General features: G+C 43.1%; 1 protein-coding gene across 1 annotated transcript in view; it reads left to right on the top strand.

The window, feature by feature from the left end:
* Positions 1-25,067, top strand: part of LOC137346420 (multidrug and toxin extrusion protein 1-like) — a 159,157-nt gene that overhangs the window by 82,130 nt on the left and 51,960 nt on the right. The window contains exons 6-12 of the mRNA XM_068009874.1: positions 9,702-9,770; positions 12,639-12,787; positions 14,758-14,800; positions 16,576-16,620; positions 20,318-20,415; positions 20,532-20,629; positions 20,766-20,879. Coding sequence (XP_067865975.1) covers positions 9,702-9,770; positions 12,639-12,787; positions 14,758-14,800; positions 16,576-16,620; positions 20,318-20,415; positions 20,532-20,629; positions 20,766-20,879 — 616 coding nt within the window. The remainder of the gene's footprint in view (positions 1-9,701; positions 9,771-12,638; positions 12,788-14,757; positions 14,801-16,575; positions 16,621-20,317; positions 20,416-20,531; positions 20,630-20,765; positions 20,880-25,067) is intronic.

Raw genomic sequence — 25,067 nt, 5'->3', positions numbered from 1 at the left:
CGGCATCTTCCCGTTCTCTATCTATGAGGCGGTTGACGTTTCTGGCATGTGCCTCTAATATCGTAATTCCGTCTAATTGTATCTCCACGCCCTCTTCTCCCAGATTGGACTGATCCTCCTGATTTTTTTCTGCTCTCTTTAAGAGTCCCTTCATTACTCCTTTAAGATGTTCTATCTTTTCATTCAGACCGTGTATATCTAATGAGTTTACTATGGAGGCACCGGTATTGAATCCGGTAGCAACGTCATTAACTATCCCTCTCTTTGTCCTATAAAGTTGATTCTGACCTCGAAATCTGACGGCACCCATGGCATTGGCAGCCTGCTGCATTACAATCTTACTTAACACACACTATACATATTTCTTGCCTGTTCCGTACAATATCCTGGCATTTGCATCCCTGAGATATTGACCAGGACAAGCATAATCTCATGTTTAACATTATCATACAACGCTTCCCCTGGGCTCGATGTACCCACACACATCCATGTTCCTTTCAACTTTCCTTATCATCTGTTGCCCAATGGGAGGGGCACAAACAATTCAAAAGACACAGCTCTCAGTTACCCCTTCCCCTTTCTGTCTGGTCACGCAGTTAGCACGGTCATCTGTGGAACACCGTACACATACTGCATCTTTGCCCGGATTCACCGTAAGCCATGCAGTCAAGTAGGTTTACCCGTCGTTATACACTTCCCATCCAACATGTTGTGCAATGCCCCATAGTTCATATAGTCCAAATTAATACTCCTTTCATTAATCCGTTGTGCATCCATTACCGGGTCTTTGTTCTTCCTCTCCGGATATTAGCATCAGGCCCCACAGCCACTGCAGTCTGGTTCTTTCCCATTCGTCACTATTGGTTATATCTGTAATTTAAACACACTGCCCTGGTGGTCGCCAGGTGTTAGTACTTGTCCATGTTGTGAGTATCCCCTGATGAGGGATACATGTCTACCTGTGGGGACCGAACATGTCCTGGGGAATCCAGGACTTAATTTATATTCTTATCATCTCTACTCTTTCGAAATTTTCTATATGGTCCCGTCACGCTCGGGCTTCGTTCCGCGCAATCCTTGCCCAGTTAGTAGCCCATCTAATAATAATCCAAATGCCTATTAATACTACCATTATTCCCAGCCCCCCGAGTAGTCCATTCTCATGTGTTTTCTTCCATTCCCGGTATCTCTTTGCGTACCAGGTGGTGTTTATTTCGGAGTCTATCATTTGCTGTTGTCTTTATATACCTTCAGTTGGGACCAATGTTTCCATCGGCCCTTCCCTTTACCATTACTTTGTCTCCCACAACAGGCACCTTTGTCTGTTCCTCTTTCATGTTTCTATAGAACTTCCTGCCTCACCTTGTGCAGTTGTCTGCACAACCCCTTCAAAAATCTTTTAACCCTTTCTCTTGCGGGTCCTATTTCCTCACTACCTGCTATAACATCCCCTGGCAACCTCATCGCCCTTCCTGTCATTATTAAGGTGTTTAATTTATCCTGATTATTATAAAGTCATTTTCTCTATGTGAGTTGTCTCACTGCACTGGCTGCATTAAACATTTCATGCCATGCTGTTTCCCAAGTCAGTAAACATGTTTGAGACCCGTTCGTCAGGTGATCTTGTCAAAAGATCAAAAATGGCCAGACTTTCAAATGTAGATCTCTTAAAAACACATATCTCCAAGAGAAAACTATCAATTGCCAGTCTTATCTACACTTTCCTGACTTTCACTGGAAAATTCTAGACTTCTTGGAAATTTCACACGATATTATTTTAGCTGTTTGAATTCTAATTTCACCATTTGTTTATCCCCAGAATTCCTTTATTGGCTCTTGCATCTGCCAGATCTAATTGCTAATTTCCATTAATTATAATTCTATTTCATTTTGAGCCCTGAAGAACCTTTACAATTAATATTCATAATTCTTTAAAACAGAAATCAAACATTTCCATTTGATTCCAGGCATTACTATATCTTGTTTTTTTTTTTTACCTTAGATGACATTTTAATTCCTTAAATAACTTGCCAAATTAAACCTGGATTTTCGACATCTCAGATTATTCCAAATTCAAAGAACAGTAAATTTCCCTTTGAATGCTTTAAATAACCACTCATATCAATTTAATTTTGTTTATCGATTCCAATTTCTTATGCCCAGACTTGGTATTGCATTTTTTTACACTAAAGACAGAAGTGCTTGCAACTATTTCTCCTTCTCAAGCACTTTGTCTCATTGATAAAGATAGCTGCAGCAAGGTTAATCAGCTGCGTCGCTTTATGTAACCCTTTTTATTCCTTATCAAAAAGAACTAAACTCCATTTTAAATGTTTTTTTTGGTATCCTTAGGATTTTCAAACAACAAAATCTTTAGCAACATTATTAACTTCAAAGGAAACCATCGCCATCAGGAAAGACAGCATTTTAGATTAAACTCCAATTGTTTCCAAACTTTTAGCATCTTTTGTAAGAGATTTCTAGTCCAAGGATTTTATACGACCCAGATGATTACAAATTCCGGTTCACGTCAATAAACATTTAAAAGTTTTCCTCAACTTAACAGGTTAGTTAACCTTAACAGTATTAATTTAATTCAGACTTATTAACTTATAATGCTTATTAACTACACATAGTACAGAATAGCACGTGCTTATTTGAAAAGAAAGGTAAATTACGCCATTTTTCTTGTTCTTTCTTCAGACGCCTTTTCAAATGACTGTAATAAAACCAAAAACTAAAGAAAAAGTTATTTAACATTCTTATAACAAAAGATTTAACACCAGCTTTTTAAACAGACAGAATCTTTCCTATATCTCCTTTGTTTATCCATCTCTCCCTTAAACCAATATCCAATTCCTGACATTTGCTACTTAAAACAGTCAGTAAAACATGTCTTTAATTTAAACTCCAAAAAAACTAGAACAGATTTTAAACTGGAACTCCAATTAAAGCAGGAGTTGTAAACTTCAAATTGGATTTCTGCCAGACATCTTCAGACCTTCAAGGCTGAAGCTTATCTCTTAGAAAATTGTTCATTGCCTTTTCACAGTTGCAAAACCAACTTTTAAAATCAAAATAAAATTTTAACTTAAATATAATTCAATTTTATATCCCATTCCTGGGTGCACAATCTTAAATCGAAATGAACACACTCAACAATCACTTTTCTCACCCATTCAATTCCAAACAACCTGATAGACTCATGCTTTCAACATTAAAGCCAGACAACAAAGATTTAACGACAGTCAGTTCTACAGAACACAAGCTTTACAGAACACAAGCTGTACATCCCAGACATTCAATTCATTCGTGGACGCTTCCAACATTCTCACAGTCGAATCAAAGACAGTAACTTGTTTTTACTCTAAAACATAGACTTTTATGTCACTCTGCCATAAACATAGTGAATGCTTTTCTTCTTTTTGTCACCACTCCCTTTGTTTTGTGGCAGGGTCGTGGGGATTCCAATTAGATTTAATCATCTTATCGATAGGTTTCTTGTTCTGAACTGCCAAATAACACGTAAGGGAACCCTCTGGTCCCTGCTCGAGCTCTATCTTTTCATTGGCCAGGCTTGGGTAGGATTAGAACCGTTAGAAATCTACTCTGAGGTCCGCTTTCAACCTAGCACAACTTGTAGTAGACCGTCTCCTGGCTAACTGTCGGGTCACAAGTCTGTCAGTATTTCACACAACAAGCTTATGATATATATAGACGCATATATATATTCCAAACCCTTCTCGACAGTGCTCTACATATCTTAACGAACTACCTACTACCGTTTGACCATTGGTCAGATCCTGTTCACAAACTTGGCATTTGTCGGTCGCGAAACACCACCCGGCCCCGGGATAAGCTTTAAAGATACTCACCCGGTATTCCTGATGGCATCAAGCGACCGCCAAATCCTGTTCTCAAGTTCGGGATCAGGCTCCAGCCAACTCCCCCTTAGCCCCTTTGGGGTTACAGAAGAGCTGACTTACACCTGATCCTGCCGACTACGCCAATTGTTAGCGGGAATGGATCTAGAAGAATCACTCGACACTCAGGTCTGCTCCAATGTCAAACAGTTTATTTAGTTACGGCAGCGGGGAGCAGGTCACTGGGCTGTCCAGATGCCTCTCCACCGAACAAAGGAAAATCATCCATACTTATACATTTTTCAAACAGTTACTCAGCCCATCCTGGCTGGACATGATCCAATCATAATGGTTATTGATTACATACATTACACATATTACCAATTAGATTACTCATTAGGCATCATGTGGCTACGTGATCAGCTCATGCAAGCCCCCTGATCATCTTGTGATGTTTCCCAGACCCCCTTATCAACTATCCTTGAGTCTTCACAATGAATCCTTCTACCTTTATCAAGCTTGCATTCCTGATTGCTTCGTGCAGTCTGCAGTTACACAAAGCAGCTGTCTTATACACTGATATGAGGGGCCCTCCTTGGTCAGGCTAATTGCCTGTGCTAAGCAGTACCATGCTCAAGGCTGCAAGCTAACTAACTTGTCCCACAATGCCTTGGGTAAATACTCCATTTTGTAACAATATGTGGCAATACTTTCAACTTGTATATGAGTATATATAGATATAAATATATATAGATATTCACTCGGATTATATAAATCTACTTACTCAATGTTTTCTGCAGATGCCTCTGCGCTTGGGAGTGTCCTTCAACAGTTTCACAGCTGACAGCTGACAGGTGCTCAGAGCGGGAATGGCAGTTTCTGAACTTTGGACAGATTCGGGGTTTTCTGGAGGGTTCCGATTTCTTTCTTAAAAGCCTGAATCTGTCTGAAGTGCAGGAACTGAAATTCCTGCTCCCAGCAATGGTCAGAGAGAGCAAAGGGGAAGAAAGAGAGAGAGGTGGGGGTGGGAGAGAGAGGGGGAGAGAGAGGGAAAGAGGTGAGAGGGTGAGGGGGCAGAGAGGGAGAGAGAGGGGGGACAGAGTGAGGGGCAGTGGGGACAGAGAAAGAGAGGAACAGGGAGGGGTGATGGAGAGAGAGAGATAGGGGTGGAGAGCGGGGAGAGAGAGAGGGACGGAGAGATGGGGCACAGAGAGAGATAGGTGGGACAGGGAGAGGTGGGACAGAAAGCAGGCAACAGAGAGAGAGGCAGGGCAGAGAAAGGGGGGATAGAGAGAGGGAGAGGGGATACAGAAAGAGAGAAAGAGAGATAGGGATAGGAACAGAGAGAGAGAGAGTGGGGGACAAGAGAGAGGGGGGCAACACAGAGAAGGGAAAGGAACAATACAGAGAGGGGGGATAACACAGAGAGAGGGGAACACAAAGAGGGGGCATGGAGAGAGAGAGGAGGGAGAGAATGCAATCAGGATCACTTATGACAGATGGACGTCTATGCAGAAAACTTCACATCACTACAGCAAGTGTATGGGCAGACATTGACAACTTGTGCAAGCAAAACAAATGCTCGGTATCACACTAAATCAGTGTCCAACATAGTGATGAGAAAGTAAGTCAATAAATCAGTCTTCTCATTCAAAGCTTCTTCGCAAAAATACACATTCATTGTTGCTTTGATTAATAGTGAGATACATTATTAATGCCTTTATCTTTCCAAAATTGTCTCAGCGACTCACTATGTAAGACAAAAATTGTAATGTGATCCTCCCATGCAAAAAGTTTGGACAGCCCTCTCTGTCCCCACCCGCCCACCTCTCTCCCTCCCTCTCTTGCTCACCTGTCTCTCTGTTTCCCCCCACCCCACCTCTCTCTTTCTCATCTCTCTCTCTGTCCCCTTATCTCTCTGTGTCTCTCCCCCACTTCCTAGCAGTTGAGTTAACTTAAAACACAAGTTTAAAGACTTGTGTTATGTAAACTCATTTTAAAATGGCAAAAGGCACTTTGGGAATGTCTCGATTTCTGTGCTCTGGCATGTATTATTTTCACTTGGGACACCAGCTCAGTGACATGTTGAAAGCTGCTGGTCTTTTACTTCTATATAAATGTCACAATTCTGCTGCTATCCATTTGGAATCACATTGTTCCAGAACTTGTAATGGGGAGAAAACAGGTAAGAAAATCCAAGGAATCTCCAGAAGTCAGCACTGTAATTTCATCATGATTACAAGAGTATTGTGTAATGCAGCTGCGCAATATTGACAAAAACAGGAAGCTGCTGACCCATATACAATAGCTAGTAAATATGATGTAACTCATAACCTAATCTATGAAGAACTATCTACAACTCCTGAACAAAATCCATGCTGCATTTGCAGCTTTAAAAGCTGTCGGGCAAGACATCATAAAAATTTATTATGTTTCAATGACGATGTCATTATTTTTTTAATGCTGCAAATTGGATTAAAGGACCTTTTTACAAATATGTGAAACATCCGTAACCGCAACTGCTCTGTCTCACCGTCTCCCATCGTAATTCTGTGGGCCCTCCAACCTCCGAACCTGTCTAAGGGGGGCCTATAAACTTAAGACTACAGTATATTTGTCCTATGCCAAAATACCCTGTGACATGCTGAGCCCTTTGTTTGAGAAAGCCCACCCGGGCAGTGTCAATCTTCTTTAAACTACTTTCAGTAATTTTCCATCAGTTAGAGGTGCTTGGGGGAAGTTCCTTATCCTTCGATGTTCAGATGGACTCGGCTGCATTGATATTCTTCCAAATGAGTTTGTGTCTTTAGCCTGGCAGCTATTGTTAGTTAAATGAAAGCAAAATACTGCAGATGCTGGAAATCTGAAAAAAAAAATGCTGGAAATGCTCAGCAGGTCTGGCAGCATCTGTGGAGTGAGAAGCAAAGTTAACATTTCAGGTCTGTGACCTTTCATCAGAGTGGCCTATATGTGACTCCAGACCTGCAGCAATGTGATTCACTCTTAACTGCCCTCTGAAATGGCCTAGCAAGCCACTCAAATAGTTAGGAAAAGGTCTGCTAAGGATAAAACCACTCGGACCACCTGGTATCAGGCGAGGCACCAGACACAACAAAGGGACAGGGTTCTGATGAAAGGTCACAGACCTGAAACATTAACTCTGTTTCTCTTTCCACAGATGCTGCCAGGCCTGCTGAGTATTTCCAGCACTTTTTGTTTTTGTTTCAGCTATTATTAGTTCTTAGGGTCTTATCAAAACTTGTTAAGTCTCAAGGCTCGTTCCCTCATTTCAAACACAGATGTTTCATCTTGAACACATTGGCTTTGTTTAATTGGACAGCACTGTCTGGGTAAACACAATTACTACAGAACACTATGGGCTGGATTTTGTGTTGGAGCAGGGATCCCGGTGTCAGGCTGAAAAGGCGGGGGAATGCCCACCCCTGCCTTTTCGTGCCCCCACTAGAGCGATCCTCCGGTCTTTTAAAATCTAAATTTCAGGAGCCGGGATCCCTGTCCCTTTAATGATGGGGATCCTGTCTTGAAGAGTTGCTGGCCAATCAGAGGGTTGGCAGCTCAGCAGTATCGGCAGTGCCACCAGCAGCAGTGGCCACTGCTGGTACTGCAGAGGCCTTGGACCCAAACCCAGCACTGGGACCCCGGACATCAGGTAAGTGAGGCGGGATCGCCGGGGTCAGTTGGAAGGCCCCAGTGGTGGGGTTGGGTTTGACGTCCAACAGGAAGGGGCTCCCGGGGGGAGGTGGGGGAATGGTACTGTAGTTCCCAGCGGGGTCCTTCCATGGGCCACAGATTGCCCAGGGAGGAGGGACCCTCTCCAAGCCCACAGAGAGTGTGCCTCATGTTAAAAGATGCCTCCTCACGTGGCAGAGCCCCTCCCCGCCGCTGGTAACATCCCAGTGGTGGGGGAAGACGTCCTTAATTGCTGTTAATAGGCCACATAAGGGCCTGAATTGAGCTCTGGGCAGGAAGGCTGTTGTTGGTCTATACCGCCCCTGGGAAGATTGCTTGGTGACGGGCACTCCGCGCACACCCCCTGCACTCCCCCCATCATTGATCGCGATACTCCATACCTCCCGCATCTGACCTTGCCTCAGGGGTGCCACATAAAATCCCAGCCTTTGGTTCAACAGAAACCGAACTGTCCACAGCACTAAAGGCATGATGGTAATTTAGTCAAACTTCACCATGAGGTTACGTTTTAGTAAAACCATTACTATTTTACAGAGAGAGAGAATTTAATTCAGGAGATTTGATGTGTTATAAAAGAGAGGTCTTAGGGAATGGAAAGTCCCTGGTAAGATAATAGGTTGTGATGGTAAGACAGTATTTATCAAACTATTAAGGTTCAGTCCTCATGATTACGTGGAATTAATTACAAAATCTCAGACTCTGAGCAGCTGATAGAAATAAATGAGGTTCCTTGTACCTCATGTACTCGTGTTTTGTGATGAAGGTCCTGCGCAACAGAATACGGTAGATCAAGGCTGGATAGTGAGTGATCATGACACACAGAACAGAGCTATCACATCCAAAATCCAATTGCCCAGAATGGGTACTCAGGTGGAATATATTCCAGAGGGCTCCAGTGAATGGAGGGATGTGACACTTGTGGGATATGCAGTAAAAGCTCCTGGCAAGCTAAATATTGGTTGAATGTTCATGATGATGGTGAAGAACCAAGCTCCATAGACTGACAGAATGGGATGAAAAAGTAGAGAGTAAGAAAGCTCAGTGAAAGTACTGACAGTGGGTTCAGAAGTGACTCTAGCATCAGAAAACCATCACCTTCCAGAGACGACCGTCTGATAGTGCAAGAGGGCAATCTCACAGTAAGAGTTCCGACACACAAAATAGAGTAAGTACAGAAAGTTTTAAGGACAAATAAAACATTAGAAAAATTAAATCTGGAGAAAAGTGGACTTAAATTCCCATTCTTAGGTGACCCAAAAAACATGAAACCAGTCATTTTTAGCGACGCTTCACATGTTAATCTTCCTGATTGGTATTCTAGTGCAGCTGGTTTCAAAATATTTCTTATGGGTGAAATTGAGAAATGTTGTCCTTTAGTTTGGGAAACTAAGAGGGTAAGAATGAGGAACAAAACAAAATCACAAGGGTGTTTTATTTATTTGCATAAAAGTTCTTTGGCTGTCGAAATACTGCCATGGAGATGGGATTCTATTTGTCAAATAATTAAATGAGATTCTATACAATGGGTGTTTTGAAACTTTGGTTGTTCACAAAAAGTCAATTTTTTATATAAGGCGAGATAAGGGAATCTATTAAATATCTATGAATTCTGTTTAATTGTGTGCAGGGGTGGACATTTACTAGGGCTCATTTGAGCCCTTTTAAAAATAGACACAGACTAAAACTATGTGTGTTGGGTTAGGAGGTCTATGCTTGTAACGTGTAAGCTTGTAAATAAATATAAGGGTCTTTAAGGATTGACTCCAGTGCTATCCTTCACCAACTGGCTTTCTGGAATTGAACACGGGGTCATGGGTGAACAGGACTTGGTGTGAGTTTGAGGTCAGCGAGGCTGAGTTTTGGAAGAATTGCTGTTTATCAGCAGGTGAAAAATTAGAGACCAGCCAGAAGAATACTGGAATAGTCGAGTCTAGAAGTAAGAAGATAATTAAGAGTTAGTATCAGATGGGAAGGCAGAGAAAAAAGGGAAAGAATGAGGAACAAAACAAAATCACAATGGTGTTTTATTTATTTGCATAAAAATAGGATTTTGTATTTTGTAGCATGTTGCTGGCACCTATGATGATGGTGCTAAATGTTCTTTTTCTCTTTATTTCTTTTGTACAGGTAATATCTGTATCAGGGATCACTATAGGTATGGGATTGTCTACAGCATGTGACACACTCATATCCCAGGTAGGTGCCGTTAACTCCAGGCTGTACAGTGGGCAGTGATGAACCTCTTATGCAGCAAAAATTAATTCATTATATCAGAGAACAATAGGGGTGTGAATTTGGTTTCCATAGCGCTGCTGCAAGTGGTGATATGTAAGCCTTGTGCCCTCCTGGAGATACAGGCTGTGCCATCAGCTTCTTCCAACATGGCCCGCATGGCAGGCTGTGTTGAGAAGGGTGCCCATGCGGGCGTCCCTGTGTGTGCCAGAAGAATGTGAAGTAGCGCTATCCTGACAGCACACACCCTACCAGCTGTTGTGATGTCAGACTTCCTAATTTGGACCAAGCAGGTCCAGGGAACAAGTTTTCTTGTCACTCTGCAAACAGCAAGCATTGAGCTGTAAGACAGGTCTGACACCAGTGTTATTTAAAGGGCCAGGCACCAACTTGCAGGGAAGGTAATTTTGAAGAACTTCTGCTATTGTAAAGTGTCTGGAAGTGTTCTGGAGGTGTTGTGGTGAGTTCCTGGAGAGTATTGCTGTATCCTCACAGGAAAGGTAGAGGATTAGGTGACCTGTCCACAGAAAGGCTACAACAGGTATGGGCATAGCAGTGGCAGTACCACTGAGTCCTCAGCATGTCAGAATGAAGCAGAGGCTGTGAGAGGTCAAGCTCTGCTCAATGCCCTCTACCAGCTTGGAGACAGACTTCTCCATGCCCCTTGACAGTGACAGGCAGGCCAATAATGCACCCAGAATCTCAGGATGCATTCCCATCAGCGCTCACCTGAATGTCATCCCATCCAGGTCCTCATCTGATTCTTCTGCAGCAGAACTCCTCTGTACCTGTGCCCTTCAGGGAGCTGGAAAATGAACCCTAGCCTAGCTGCAGCCCACTTGTGCCCAGATGACTCACCACATGCTGACCCCAACTCTATGATAGCCTCCAAGGTACGTGCAGTTCCAGTATCTGAGCTGGTGGCTGCGAGTGTCTGATCAATTGACAGGGTCTCTTTATCAGTGGTATGGTGTTGCTCTCTCTCTTCCTCCTTCAGCTGCAGGTGGCAGTTTTGCCTGTCTAAAAGCAGAAACTCAGAAGGGGAAGGTTGGTGTGAGGGAAGGGGGTGTGGGGTGGGAAGAAAGAGGTCCATGGACACCATCAGCAGCTTGCTCTTCATGGGAGATCCCAGGATGATGGTGAGTGGCAGTTGAGAAGGGGCATAAGGCAGTAACATACCGTCATCCTGAATTCTCTTGGCGACACTGGATGACATGGGCTCTCGTGCAGCCAATCCCATAATGCAGAGAATCATCTGCACCGTAGGGTTCAGGAAATGGCGGCGTCTTGTCTCCCACCAGTTCTGCTCTGCTCCTTTCTATTGTTTGCCACCTTGTCCTGCGAGAGAGAGAGAATATCAATGATTGTGCAGCACTGTGTTTGGGTGATCTGCCTGCCATAGCTGAATAGCTTTAGGTATGTGGAGGCAGTAAGTGGTGAGTGTGAGGCTGGCAGCATTGTTAGGTGTGTGAGGGTGAGGTGGATTATCTGGATGTTCGGTGTGTGCCCTCAGTGCTGGGACTGCTGCTGGGTGAGTGATGGGGGTGTGGTGTATTGAACAGATACTGATGGTGTGGTGGGTTGGAGATGTTAATGTTAAGCTGCAGTCAATGACCATGACCACTTGTGTGAACTTCCTGTGGAACTGCTGCCAGATCCTCGGGGCCAGAGTCTGGAAATTGACCTCCCTGGACACCTGCTCTCACTCCTTTGAGGGTCGTCCTTGAGGATCTCTTGACCCTCTACAGAACAATGGTGTGTGCCATCCTGTCCATCTCCATCACTAATGGCTAACCCTCACCCTAATCCCTCCAATCACACACCATCCTGACATGGGAACTATATCGCTGTTCCTTCATTGTCACTGGGTCAAAATCCTAGAACTCCCTCTCTAACAGCATTGTGGGTGTATCTACACCACATGGACTGCAGTGGTTCAAGAAGGCAGCTTCCATAAACAGCAATGCGATAATGACCAGATAATCTGTTTTTTATTGATGTTGATTGAGGAATCAATACTGGTCAGGATTCCTGGGATAACTCCCCTGCCCTTCTTTGAAATAGTGCCCCAGGATCTTTTTACATCCATCAGAAAGGGCAGATAGAGCCTCAGTTTAACATCACATCCTAAAGGTGGCAGCTCGAACAGTGCAGCACTACCTCAGTACTGTACTGAGGTGCCAATGTAGATAGCTGTGCACAAATTTCTGGAGTGGATCTTGAACTCACAACCTTCTGACACAGAGGTGAGAGTGCTACAACTGAACCACAGCTGACACAATAGCAAATGTACGAGCAGCCTCTCAGCATTCAACTGCAAACACCAACTCTTACTCTGAAGATCAATCAGGATGGAAACTGTAACATTAAATAAATATTCATTAGCATTGTTTACTCTGCTTTTGGGGATACTGAGAAAACTTGCAGAAGCTTTCCTTAGGAGATAAGTTAATTGGGTAGATTCCATGTAGCAGCAGATGGTTTAAAGAAAGGAGGGACAGAATGAATCAAATGGTATCGGATCATTCTGTCCTTTCTCATCATTTCTCTTCAAATTCTGTTAAATTTTCTCTCCAATGTGCAGTAGGTATAGTGGTTCAGAGGTAATTTCCACTCCTGTGGTTGTGGTCAGAATGAAGTTGGCATATTAAATGCTGAGCAAGAATGGTATCCAATCAAAAGGGTTTTGGTTAAGAGAGATAATTATTTTAATATTCTAATTTTTTACAGTTTTTTGCAGTCGGTCCATGTAGAATCAATGGCATCGATCAGAATGTTAATGAGCAATATCGATATAACTCACTTTAACTAAACTTTTGTTCTGATTTTTAGACGTTTGGCAGTAAGAACTTGGAGCGAATTGGAGTGATTCTCCAAAGAGGGATTCTCATTCTCATGATAACCTGTTTTCCCTGCTGGGCCATCTTCATAAACATTGAGCACATTTTATTGGCTATCAAACAATCTCCTGCAGTAGCCAAGTGAGAGTCTTATCTATTTTTTATGACAAAGAGAATAAAATGATGGCGTTAGTGTGAAAGAAAGAAGCCATCCTGAGTTTGTGGCCCAAAGACAGAGTGTGTTCATGAACATGCAAATTTTGGTCAAGCAGAGGCTAGATGGTTTCCTCAATACAGAGTGGGCCAATGAAATACTGAGTCGACCATCTTGCAATGGATTCCACCTGGTAACAACATTCAGAGCAGCATTGATAGGGAATAGCAACAAGACTCATGCTGTCCACATAGTTGGTGTGATGGGAGTGAGAAACTAAGCTGAAATTGAAAGGGAAAATAATGCAGCAAAATAAATCCTATAATAGAACTAAACAAAACAGACTTTAGTCCTTAGAATAAGGGGGATTTCAACAGAGTTTCTACATATTCCATCAATCCTCTCCACAGACTCTGTTAGTCAGTGCCACTCTGTAACAGGGTGGCTGGAGGCACCTCTCAGTTCAAGACTGGTCATTCTTTTCTCCCCCGGAATCCTTTGCAGCCACATGGAGCAACCTGACTGGAAACTGAGCAAGTGAGTCTGAGTGATCCTGTGATTCAAACTCATGTCTTATTGGGAGTTAGATACAAAACTACTCCAAACCCCAGAACAGCTGCCTGTTTGATTCTTTAGAAAATAAATAGAATGATAGAATTCTACAATGGGAGGAGGAGGCCATTCAGATCATCGAATCTGTCGCAACCCTTTCGAAGAACAATCCAGTTAGTCCCACTTCCTCGCTCTTTCCCCATGTCTCTACAATTCTTTCTTCTTCAAGTATTTATCCAATTCCTGTTTGAAGGCTACCATTGAATCTGTCCCCACCACCCTATCAGGCAAAGCCAAATCCTAATCACTCATGCCATAAAAACATTTTTCCTCATGTCATCTCTGGTTCTTTTACTAATCACCTTGAATCTGTGCCCTCTGGTTATTGACACTTAGCTTTTCGAAATAATTTCTTTGTATTTACTCTATTTAAACCCTTGATGATTTTAAACATCCTTTTCAAATCACCTCTTAGCCTTTGCTGCTCAAAGGAGAAAAATCACAGTTTCTCCAGTCTATCCATATACATGTAATCCCTCATCCATGGAACCATTCTAGTAAATCTCTCTGTATCCTCACCAAATACTGCCCTTCTTACCATTTCAAACTGAATGTGAATAATTTTCCTCTGCAATGACATAAATATGCCTTTGAAATACATCACTGGGAGGTAGGAATGTAGGGGTAGAAATTGATCTTTTTGTCAATTTTCAAGGCAGAAACCAGTTTTGGGAAGCAACATCCCACAGCCATATTGGTAAAGGCAGTTTTCCAGGTGTCCTGGGCAGTTGAATAAAACAGGCGTCCGGTCCCTTACATATGTAAATGAGGCAGTACAATGAATGTTGATTTCATGCCTGTTGTACCAGAACAGATATCAGTACAAACATCAGAGTTGTGACGTTATGACCATCTCTATGATATATTATTTCCCTTGTTCTATTGTGTCTCCCAGTGAAACCTGCCTGAGAGTCCACTATGTGGCAGATCTAACTTGCTGCCTTCATTGCTGGGGCACAGGATGTTGGTACTTCACTGTGCTGCAAGACTTTGATTCCTCAGTTTGAGTTTATCTTTGATTCATTTAGGTCTGAGATGAGGAGAAATTTCTTCACTCAGAGATTGCGAATGTTTGGTATTCTGTCCCCCAGAAGGCTGTGGATGTCAATCATGTAGAATCAAGGCTGCAATTGATAGATTTTTGGACTCTAGGGGAATTAAGGGATATGGGGATTGGAAGGAAAGTGAAATTGAGGTCAATATCATCCATGATTTTATTGAAAGGCGGAGCAGGCTCGAGAGACTTTATGGTCTGTTCCTGATCCCATTTATTATATTCTTATGATCAGATAGTGATGTTCTATGGTTTCCCTATTGTTACCAGAATCTTCTATTTCTCTTGCAGGTTAACACAACTCTATGTAATGATATTTATTCCTGGTCTTCCTGTAAGTAAATTATTATCAGTCGTGCACATGCACACATAGCTCGTTAAAAAACTGAATCAGTAGTTACCTGAAACGTGAACAGGCCAAAAGAGTCCAGAAGATCACAGTGGATCTCCTTGTGACCAACTGGGTTAATACACCAACCATCAAGCCCATATCCATCAGGATGATCCCCAGACTATGCTGTTCTCAATTGGGGAACAATAATGACTCAGTGCCAAATAGCTAGATACTGGAAGAAGTCTTAAATAACCCAAAGACAGATGCCAGCAGAGTTCCAGAACCTCAACCTTGTCACTGATCCCCATGTGCACACTCAGAGAAAGATGTTCATGCACAAAAAATATTCACACATATACACACACTCACATACCCATGCACACGCATACTCATATACTGACACTCACACATTCACACAAACAGACTCACTCACTCTCACACACACACAAACACACACACATTCCAGCACCATCATAACTAACTGGCTATCGGGAGTGACTTATTTCTTACCTTTCATGGCCCAGGATTGCTGAGGCCAATAACTGTAGCTCAAGTGCTTCCTGGTTCCTGCCCAATCCTTAGCTAACTCTCCGACACTTCCGCTTACCTCCCACTAGACCAGGACTCCATCACTGAAAATCAAACTATTGTTTCCAGGACTGTGACTGACTTCATCTCCTCTGGAGATCTTCCATCCACAGCTTTCCACCTCATAGTCCCCCAACCCCGAACAGCCCGCTTCAACTCCTTCCCAAGATTCACAAACAGGATTGCCCTGGTAGACTGATCATTTCAGCCAAATCCTGCCCACTGAACTGATTTCTTCCTATGTACACTCTATTTTTTCACCTCTTGTCCAGTTTTTCCCCACCTACATCCATGACTCTTCTGATGCTCCCGTCTCTTTAACAGTTTCCAATTTCCTGACCCTAACCTTCTCTTTGTCACCATGGATTTCCAATCTCTCTGCACCTCTGTCACTCACCAGGATAGTTTGAGGCTCTCCATTATTTCCTTGAATGGAGGTCCAGCCAGTTTCCATTCACCACCACCTTGCTCCGCCCAGCTGAACTTGCTCTCACATTAAACAACTTCTCCTTTAACTCCTCTCACTTCTTCCAAATAAAAGCTGTTCCTATAGGTACCCGCATGGGTCCCAGCTATGCCTGCCTTTTTGTTGGGTATGTGGACCATTCCTAGTTCCAGTCCTACTCAGGCCTCCTCCCTCACCTCTTTTTCTGGTACATTGATGACTGTATCAGTGCCATTTCCTGTTCTCACCCTGAACTGGAGAACTTCATCAACTTTGCTTCCGATTTCCACCCTTCTCTCGCCTTTATATGGTCCATTTCCGACACTTCCCTTCCCTCCCTTCCCTTTCTCGACTTCTCTGTCTCCATTTCTGAAGATAGACTATCAACAAATATTCATTATATGCCCACTGACTCCCACAGCTACCTCGACTACACTTCCTCACACCCTGCTTCCTGTAAGGACTCCATTCCATTCTTCCAGTTTCTCCATCTCTGTAGCATCTGTTCTGATGATAGAACCTTCCAGACCAGTGCTTCTGATATGTCTTCCTATTTCCTCAAGCTATAGCTTGGGTCATAGAGGACCTGTGTAAATGATCTGCAGTCAGGCTGAACATAACCCCAATGAAGATCTGAATAATGAATAAACTTTTCAAGGAATTATGAATGTAACTAGCTTTTTTATTTCAATAGTGATTGATACATTATCTGCTGCTAACTATTTTCAATATTCTTTCTTAGGCAACATTTCTCTATGAATTAGAGATCAGATACCTTCAGAATCAGGTATAGTCAACAACAACGACTTGTTTTTATATAACGCCTTTAACATCGTAAAACATCGCAAGGTTTTATCAAACAAAATATGACACTGAGCCACATAAAGAGATTTTGAGGCAGATGACCAAAAGATTAGGTCAAAGAGATTGGAGGGTCTTGAAGGAGGAAAGTGAGGCAGAGAGGTTTAAGGAGGTGAAAAAGCCGAATGTAGAATCCACCCAATTTCATGACACTAAAATCAAAGGGATAAAATCGGGTGGCGTCGACAATGGGCAGGTGATCTGCTTTCCCAGATTATCACCCAGACTGTGAATGTGAAAATTACTGGAGTGTCAGTTTTTTTCACTGACAGTCTGGGCTGAATTTTACCAGCCCTCCGACATCAGGGGTCGTGGTGGGGGGCCCGGAAAATTCTTCTGGGAGAGGCTCACCATGACTCCCGACGCCGAGAAGGCCCCATCGCATTTTGCCCGCGGCGGCGAGGCCTCGATACAGCACGGCGGACCTTCATTTTAATATAAAAATCAATTTTTAAAAATGCAAATAAACCTGCCTGGACCAGACGACCGTCCCATACTGATAGTCCGCCCACCGGCCAGAACTCCCGTGCCTTCGGATGTTTGTACAGACTTCCGAGGTGTGACACTGGTGGGGAGGGGGGAGCAGTGAAATTCTCAGGTCGGCCGATGGTGGAGAGCGGGGAACAGTCTTTTGATTGGTGGGGGCGATGGTGGGAAGGGGTTAAGGTTTGAAGTTAATAAAAGTTGGTGGTGGGGTGGGGGACGTCAGAATCTGTATCGAAGTTTTTTTGAGGGGGGGGGGGAAATGGGAAATTAATGAATCGATTCTTCCTTTGGGTTGTGGGTGAGGGAGTGAAAATGTTACTACATGTGCAACTTTAATTTTGAACATTTGTTTCCTTTAAAAATGCAAATGATAGTGAAGGGCTTGGAGCCCTTTAAAAATGGTGCCGGCGCCTGTCCGGTGATGCCAGACGGCTTGGCCAAGGATGAAACTGATGTTCTTTATGGAAGGAAATCTGCCATCCTTACCTGGTCTGGCCAACATGTGACTCCAGACCCACAGCAATGTGGTTGGCTCTTAAATGCCCTCTGGCCTAGCAAGCTACTCAGTTGTATCAAACTGCTCCGAAGCCTAAGAAAAGAAACGAAACTGGACGGACCATCCAGCATTGATCCAGGCACTGGAAATGACAAGGGCAAACCCAGCCCTGTCCTCCTTGCTAACATCTGAGGACCTGTGCCAAAGTTGGGAGAGCTGTCCCACAGACTAGTCAAGCATCAGCCTGACATAGTCATACTCAGAAATCATACCTTACAAACAATGCCCCAGACACCACCATCAATATCCCTGGATATCTCCTGCCCCACTGGCAGGACAGACCCCCCCCCCCGACAGGTGGCAGCACAGTGTATACAGTAGTGAGGGAGTTGCCCTGGGGGTCTTCAACATTGACTCTGCACCCTGTGAAGTCTCATGGTATCAGGTCAAACATGGGCAAGGAAACCTCCTGCTGATTTGCACCTACCAGCCCTCACCCCCGCCCTTGGCTGCTGAATCAGTCGAAAGCCAACTGGAAGAAGCACTGAGGGTGGCAACTGCACAGAATATACTCTGGGTGGGGGACTTCAATGACCATTGTCAAGAGTGGCTCGGTAGCACCATGACTGACCAAGCTGGCCAAGTCCTAAAAGACATAGCTGCCAGACAGGGTCTGCGGCAGGGGTGAGGAAACTAATAAGAGAATAAAAACCTACTTGACCTCTTCCTCACCAATCTAACTGTTGAAGATGCATCTGTCCATGACAGTATTGGTAGAAGTGATTACCACACAGTCCTTATGGAGACAAAGTCCCATCTTCACATTGAGGAGACTGTTGTGTTGTGTGGCATTACCACTGTGTTAAATGGGATAGATTTCAAACAGATCCACAACTCAAAACTGAGCACCCATGAGGCACTGCGGGCCATCAGCAGCAGTAGAATTGTACTCAGCCACAATCTGTAACCTCATGGCCTGGCATATCCCCCACTCTACCATTACCATTAAGTCAGAACCAAACTTGGTTCAATGAAGAGTGCAGGAGGGCATGCTAGGAGCAGCACAAGGCAAACCTCAAACTGAGCCTTGTGAAGCTATAACACAGGCATGTCAAACAGTGTAAGCAGCATGCGATAGACAGAGCTAAGTGATCCCACATACCCATAGATCAGATGTAAGATCTGCAGTTGTTGGGCGGGTGGAGAAGGTCAGATGGTAAAGGTTTTAGGAGGAAGGGCTAATAATTAATTTAATTGTTATTGAGGAGGTGGGACAGGAGCAGAAGGGATGCATTTATTTAATTTAATTTAATCTTTATTTAAATATTTAAATTTGCTGGTCGGGCTAACAGCTGTTTAAAAATGGCAGCAAAACCTTTGCACAGGCAGCTGACGCTACTGCTGGGAATGGGCAGCCCACTGCTCCACGTGATCGGAGGCTTGGAATTGTGGCAGCTCTTTAGCGTGCGACCAGCACGGGCCAGACACCATATGTTATCGCCGGCAGTCTTATCAATCTCAGTCTTAGGTCTCAGCTCTTGATGGGCTGGTAGAATAGCTTACCATGGCCCCATTTTGATAATATGAGGGCTGTTTGCACTCTATTGCATTGAAGGGTAGTTGGAGACGTAGAATCTGTGAATGTCTTTGTTTTAGCTCATTTTGTGCATCACTCACATCCATATGTGATGAGCTGTCTCATTTCCATGTAGATGAGGTTAATTTGTTTAGTTCCTGTAGACATGGATGTGTATCTAAGTGCAGGAGGTGGTATTTGTCATGTGACTGTGTCCTCCATCTAGTTGAAAGCAAATGTTCCAGTCTTTTAAAATTGTTCTAATTTTTATAACGCTTCAGTTTATTTCTTTTATTTTCATTGCTGCACTTCTTGTGATTATGGCACCTCCCCCAAAAAGGAAAAAAAGAAATGTCTTGGATGTTTGTTCTGATGACTTCGGAAGAAAGGATGAAAGAAGATATACGGTCACGCCAGTACACACATTCATTTCTTACACTCCTCAGCCTTCCAAAGCTAGTACAAGCTTTTGTGGATAGAGTGTGTATTTTTACATCCTGGACAGTACAGTGACTAGGACATAGTTTATTTGGGCGATGTGTATAATTTTTCAGTTGAATAGTTGGAGGAGTAAACTCCATCGAAAAAGCCTGGCTTTTCTAACTTTGAATTTTTGCAGGAATGTGAGCAGATTGTGGTCTGTGTAAATTTGAACCTCTTTGTGAGAGCATGGAATAGCAGAATAGGGGGAATGAGTGAGTAGGACACTTATCAGAGAGATAGCAGGTTATTGACTGAAATCAGTGGATTCAAAACTCCTGCACTCTGGGGAAGCTCAATGATAGATGGGGGAGCTCCCTGGTGAACAGGGAATTTAAATTTGCTGATGTAACTGTAAATGTGGGCAAGTAGTCAGCAACTACAAGCAGGCAAGTTCAAGCAATGAGCCTGAACCAAGTGAGGAAAGGGGACCCTCTTAGATCGGGCACATTGTACCCCAAACATGGCCATTGGGAGAACAGTTGCATCTGACCTTCCCGCTATACTGGCACCATGCCACACATACTGTTGGTCTATTGAACGGCAATCCCGAGGCCTGACTTTATTGTCTTGTTCCCACTTCAGGGGATCATCTTGCCTCAGCTTTTCACTGGTTTCATAGCCAACATCTTCAATGCAATCATCAATTATCTCTTCCTCTTTGTGCTGATGCTGGGAGTACCGTAAGTAGCAAACAAATTTTAAAAAATGTTAAACTATCAGTTCATAAACTTTCACAGAATGATGACACAAACATGGTTTGAAGCTGCCTTTAAAATGTGTACTTGGTGTTTTTCAGAGGCTCAGCTGCTGCCAATGTTGTTTCTCAGTACTGTCAAGTTATACTTCTGTTTGTATACATTCGATGGAAAAAGTTGTACGTTGGGACCTGGGCAGGTAGGGTCCAGGTGGTAATTCCAACTTTGGACGATAGTTTAAATGGACGATAACCAATTTGCCCTACTTTCCTTTCTCCTTCTATGCTTTTCAACACTTTCTGTACTGTGCTCGTAACTCATTGTGTTTTATTTAGGATGGTCTACTGACAGCCTGCAGGAGTGGGGCCACTTTATATGCCTGGCAATTCCTAGCATGTTTATGGTCTGTATTGACTGGTGGACATATTACGTTGGAACATTTCTAGCAGGTAAATGAACGACCTCACTGATAAAAAAAATACACACACCTTCCACTTTTGTTAACTGGGGCTGAAAGAGACCGGAGTCATTCAATGAAATGTAGTGAAAATAGATACCCTCAAAGCAGATAAGCAAGGCCACTCTTTGCCCTATGGTCTTGAGGTTTACAATGGTTCACAAACACACACAATATGAAGACACTGGGGGAGAAATTCATCTTGGCTGCTGGTGTAAAACAAGTGAGAGTCAATCCACCCGATTCTGTGCAGTATAAAACGAGCTTCCAATTCACTATCCCCCCGATCATCTCAAGACAAATTTCTATCTCACTCTCTCCTTCAGTCAAATCACAACACATAGTTCCCCCTGCACAAGACAAAACAAACACAAAGTGATAGATCATAGCAAGATCAAGAGTATGATCACAAGATGGTAAAATCAAGAGAAGGCAAATTACCAAGGAAGCTGAAGATTGAATAGCAGCTATAAAATCACACAATGTATCATAAAAGCAAGAATACTGAATCAATCTATGCCCACATGCAGCAAAACCTGGACAACATTCAGGCTTGGGCTGAAAAGTGACCAGTAGCATGTGTGCCACTCAAATGCCAGGCAATGACCATCTCCTACAAAAGAGAATCTAATTATGTCCCCTTGATGTTCAAAGGCATAACAATCACTGAATTCCATCCCCACCCCCACTCCACCCCACGTCAACATCCTGGGGGTTGCCATTAACCACAAACTTAACTGGCCCAGCTACATAAACATAGTGGTAACAAGAGCATGTCTGAGGATGGGAATTCTGTGTTGAGTAACTCAACTCCTGACTCCCAAAGCCAGTCTGCCATCTACAAAGCACCAGTCAGGAGTGTGCTGGAATACTCTTCGCTTGTCTGGATAAGTACAGCTCCAATAACACTCAGGAAGCTCGACACCATCGAGGACAAAGCAGCCCGCTTGATCGGCACCCCACCAACCACTTTAAATATTTTAAAAAATCACTCCCTTCACCACCGATGCACAGTGACAGCAGTGTGTATCATATATAAGCTGCATTGCAGCAATTCACCACGCCCATGACTTCTTCTACCAGCAGATGTGTGGGAACACCACAACATGCAAGTTCCCCTCCAAGTCACACACCATCCTGACTTGGAAATATATCTTCCTTCCTTCACTGTTGCTGGATCAAAATCCTGGAACTCCCTCCCTAACAGTAGTGTGGGTGTACCTGCACCAGATGGACTGCAGTGGTTCAAGATGTCAGCTCACCACCACATTCTCAAGAGTAATTAGGGATGGACAATAAATGCTGGTCTTGCCAGCGATGCCCACAACCCATGAAACAAATTTTAAAAAAGAACAAATAGAAGGAAAGTGTTTCAGTGATGGATACAGGAAATAGCCCAAAGTACCTTAAAACCTATATGGAGGTTTTATCCCACTAAACTCATTAGGAAAGCCAATGCAATGGGAGTCTCTTTGCCAAATTAAAGTTGGTTTTATGCCATCATGTTCTAAATTCTGGACCTGCATCAGGCATTAAAATCTATGTTTGATGTAAGTTGAAATATGATCCAATAATTCATGTATTCTTGCTGTTCGGGGACCTGACTGGTTTCCCTTACCAATGTTTGGTGCCTGGTTAACTTGTTTTGCCAAAAATGACTCATCCTCTATTTTTCCCCCCCAACCCGCCCCCACCCCCCAACAGAGTATTGAGCAGATGAAATCTTGACAGGGTGACACAGTGGTGCAGTGGTTAGCACTGCAACCTCACAGCTCCAGTGACCTGGGTTCAATTCTGGGTACTGCCTGTGTGGAGTTTGCAAGTTCGCCCTGTGACCACATGGGTTTCTGCTGGGTGCTCCAGTTTTCTCCCACAGCCAAAGACTTGCAGGTTGATAGGTAAATTGCCCCTAGTGTAGATAGATGGTCGGAGAATGGTGGGGATGTGGTAGGGAATATGGGATTAATGTAGGATTAGGATAAATGGGTAGTTGTTGGTTGGCACAGACTCTGTGGGCCGAAGGGCCTGTTTAGATGCTGTATCTCTCTATGACAAGAACTTCAAGCTTCGCTGACTAAAGGCAAAGAGTGATGCCAAGTTTAATCACCCAAATTCAGTTAATGTTCCAATGGAGTTTTCCTAAAGAGGAGCAATCATTTCCCATCAAATACTAACCTCTAGGTTGTCCTAAGAATCAGAATTATGAAACTTTTCAGAAGCAATAGCACTTGGAATGTTTGTCTGAGACCGAACAACATTCCAGATGAAGCCGTTCCTCAAAATCAAACAAAAACTTAACCAGAGATTCACAGCATTTGCTGCTTCATAACCTTCTCTGTTTAGTTTCTGTAGCTGATTAGAGGATACACTTAGTTCCACTCTGTGCCCTGAGTGTATGTCAGAATTGGGAAGAAAGATTTGCATTCATACAGCTCATTCATGATCTCAGGATGTCCGAAAATATTTTACTGCCAATGAAATACTTTTTGAAGTGAAGTCACTGTTGTAATGTAGGAAACACTGGAAAGGAGTTTCATGGATCATTGGCCTAAAGTTGGCCTATTTTGAAAAACTTATTTGAGAAATCGAAGGACTTTGAGTGAAAAACGAGGGCCCCTGGAGTCAGCCAGTGAAGGGACAGATTATCGATACAGTGGATATTTGGCACTGAGAGTCTTGTTCAGTTCCATTCATCTCCAGAATGGGTTCAAGAGGGAATGGAGTTGAGCTTTAACATTTATTGTGAAGAATTGTATTTGTGTGGTTTTACATTTCCAATACTATTGTTTTATGTTGACCACTTTACCAATTTTTACATTAAATAAAGGGAAAAGAGTGAAGAATAGAGTTAGGGAATGGTTAATACTTGTACATCAATTGTATTTCCTTATATGCAGGTGGAGTATTTTAATTGAGCTTTCACTTGCGCACATATAAAGAGACACTTACGGAAACTGTAGTATGCTTGAGTTAGGAGGTATGCTTGTAAAGTTTCACTCTCTAAATAAATGTTAGACTGAGTAAAAATTGGCTCCACTTCTATTTATAATGGGGAACAAAGAAATGGCAGACTAATTAAATATATACTTTGGTTCTGTCTTCACATAGGAGGACACAATTTACTTCCCAGAAAAGTTGGGGAACATAGGGTCTGTGAGAAGGAGGAACTGTATGAAATCAATATTAGTATAGAAATGGTGTTAGGGAAATTGATGGGATTGAAGGCCGATAAATCCCCAGAGTAGTTAAGGAAGTGGCCCTTGAAATAGTAGATGCATTGCTGGTCATTTTTCAAATTTCTATAGACACTGGAACAGTTCCAATGGATTGGAGGGTAACTAATGTAACCCCACTATTTAAAAAAGGACAGAGAGAGAAAACATAGTCTGACATCAGTAGTATGGAAAATGCTGGAGTCCATTGTAAAAGATGTAATAGCAGAGCACTTGGAAAACAATGACAAGATTGGACAAAGTCAACATGGATTTATGAAAGGGAAATCATGCTTGACAAATCTAGTGGAATTTTTTGATGAAGTAACCAGTAGAATAGATAAGGGAGAACCAGTGGATGTGGAGTATTTGGACTTTCAGAAGGCTTTCGATAAGGTCTCACATAAGACATTAGTGTGTAACATTAAAACACATGGGATTGGGGGTAAGGTGCTGACATGGATCGAGAACTGGTAGACAGGAAACAAAGAGTAGGAATAAACGGGTCTTTTTCCGAGTGGCAGGCAGTGACTAGTGGGATAACGCAGGGATCAGTACTAGGACCCCAGCTGTTCACAATATATATTAATGATAAAGATGAGGGAATTAAATGTAATATATCCAAGTTTGCAGATGACAGAAAGCTGGGTGGGAGTGTGAGCTGTGAGGAGGATGCAGAGAAGTTCCAGTGTGATTTGGACAGGTTGAGTGAGTGGGCAAATACATGGCAGATGCAGTATAGTGTGAATAAATGTGAGGTTATCCACTTTGGTGGCAAAAACAGAAAGGCAGATTAACGACCTACTCCTGCTGCTATTTTCTATGTTTCTATGTTATCTGAACAGCGATAGATTGAGAAAGGGGAGATGCAGTGAGACCTGGGTGTCTTTGTGCACCAGTCGCTGAAAGTAAGCATGCAGGTGCAGCAGGCAGTTAAGAAGGCAAATGGTATGTTGGCCTTCATAGCG

This window comes from Heterodontus francisci, chromosome 30, assembly GCF_036365525.1.
Source record: "Heterodontus francisci isolate sHetFra1 chromosome 30, sHetFra1.hap1, whole genome shotgun sequence".
NCBI lineage: Eukaryota > Metazoa > Chordata > Chondrichthyes > Heterodontiformes > Heterodontidae > Heterodontus > Heterodontus francisci.
This window is presented reverse-complemented; position numbering and strand designations above follow the sequence as displayed.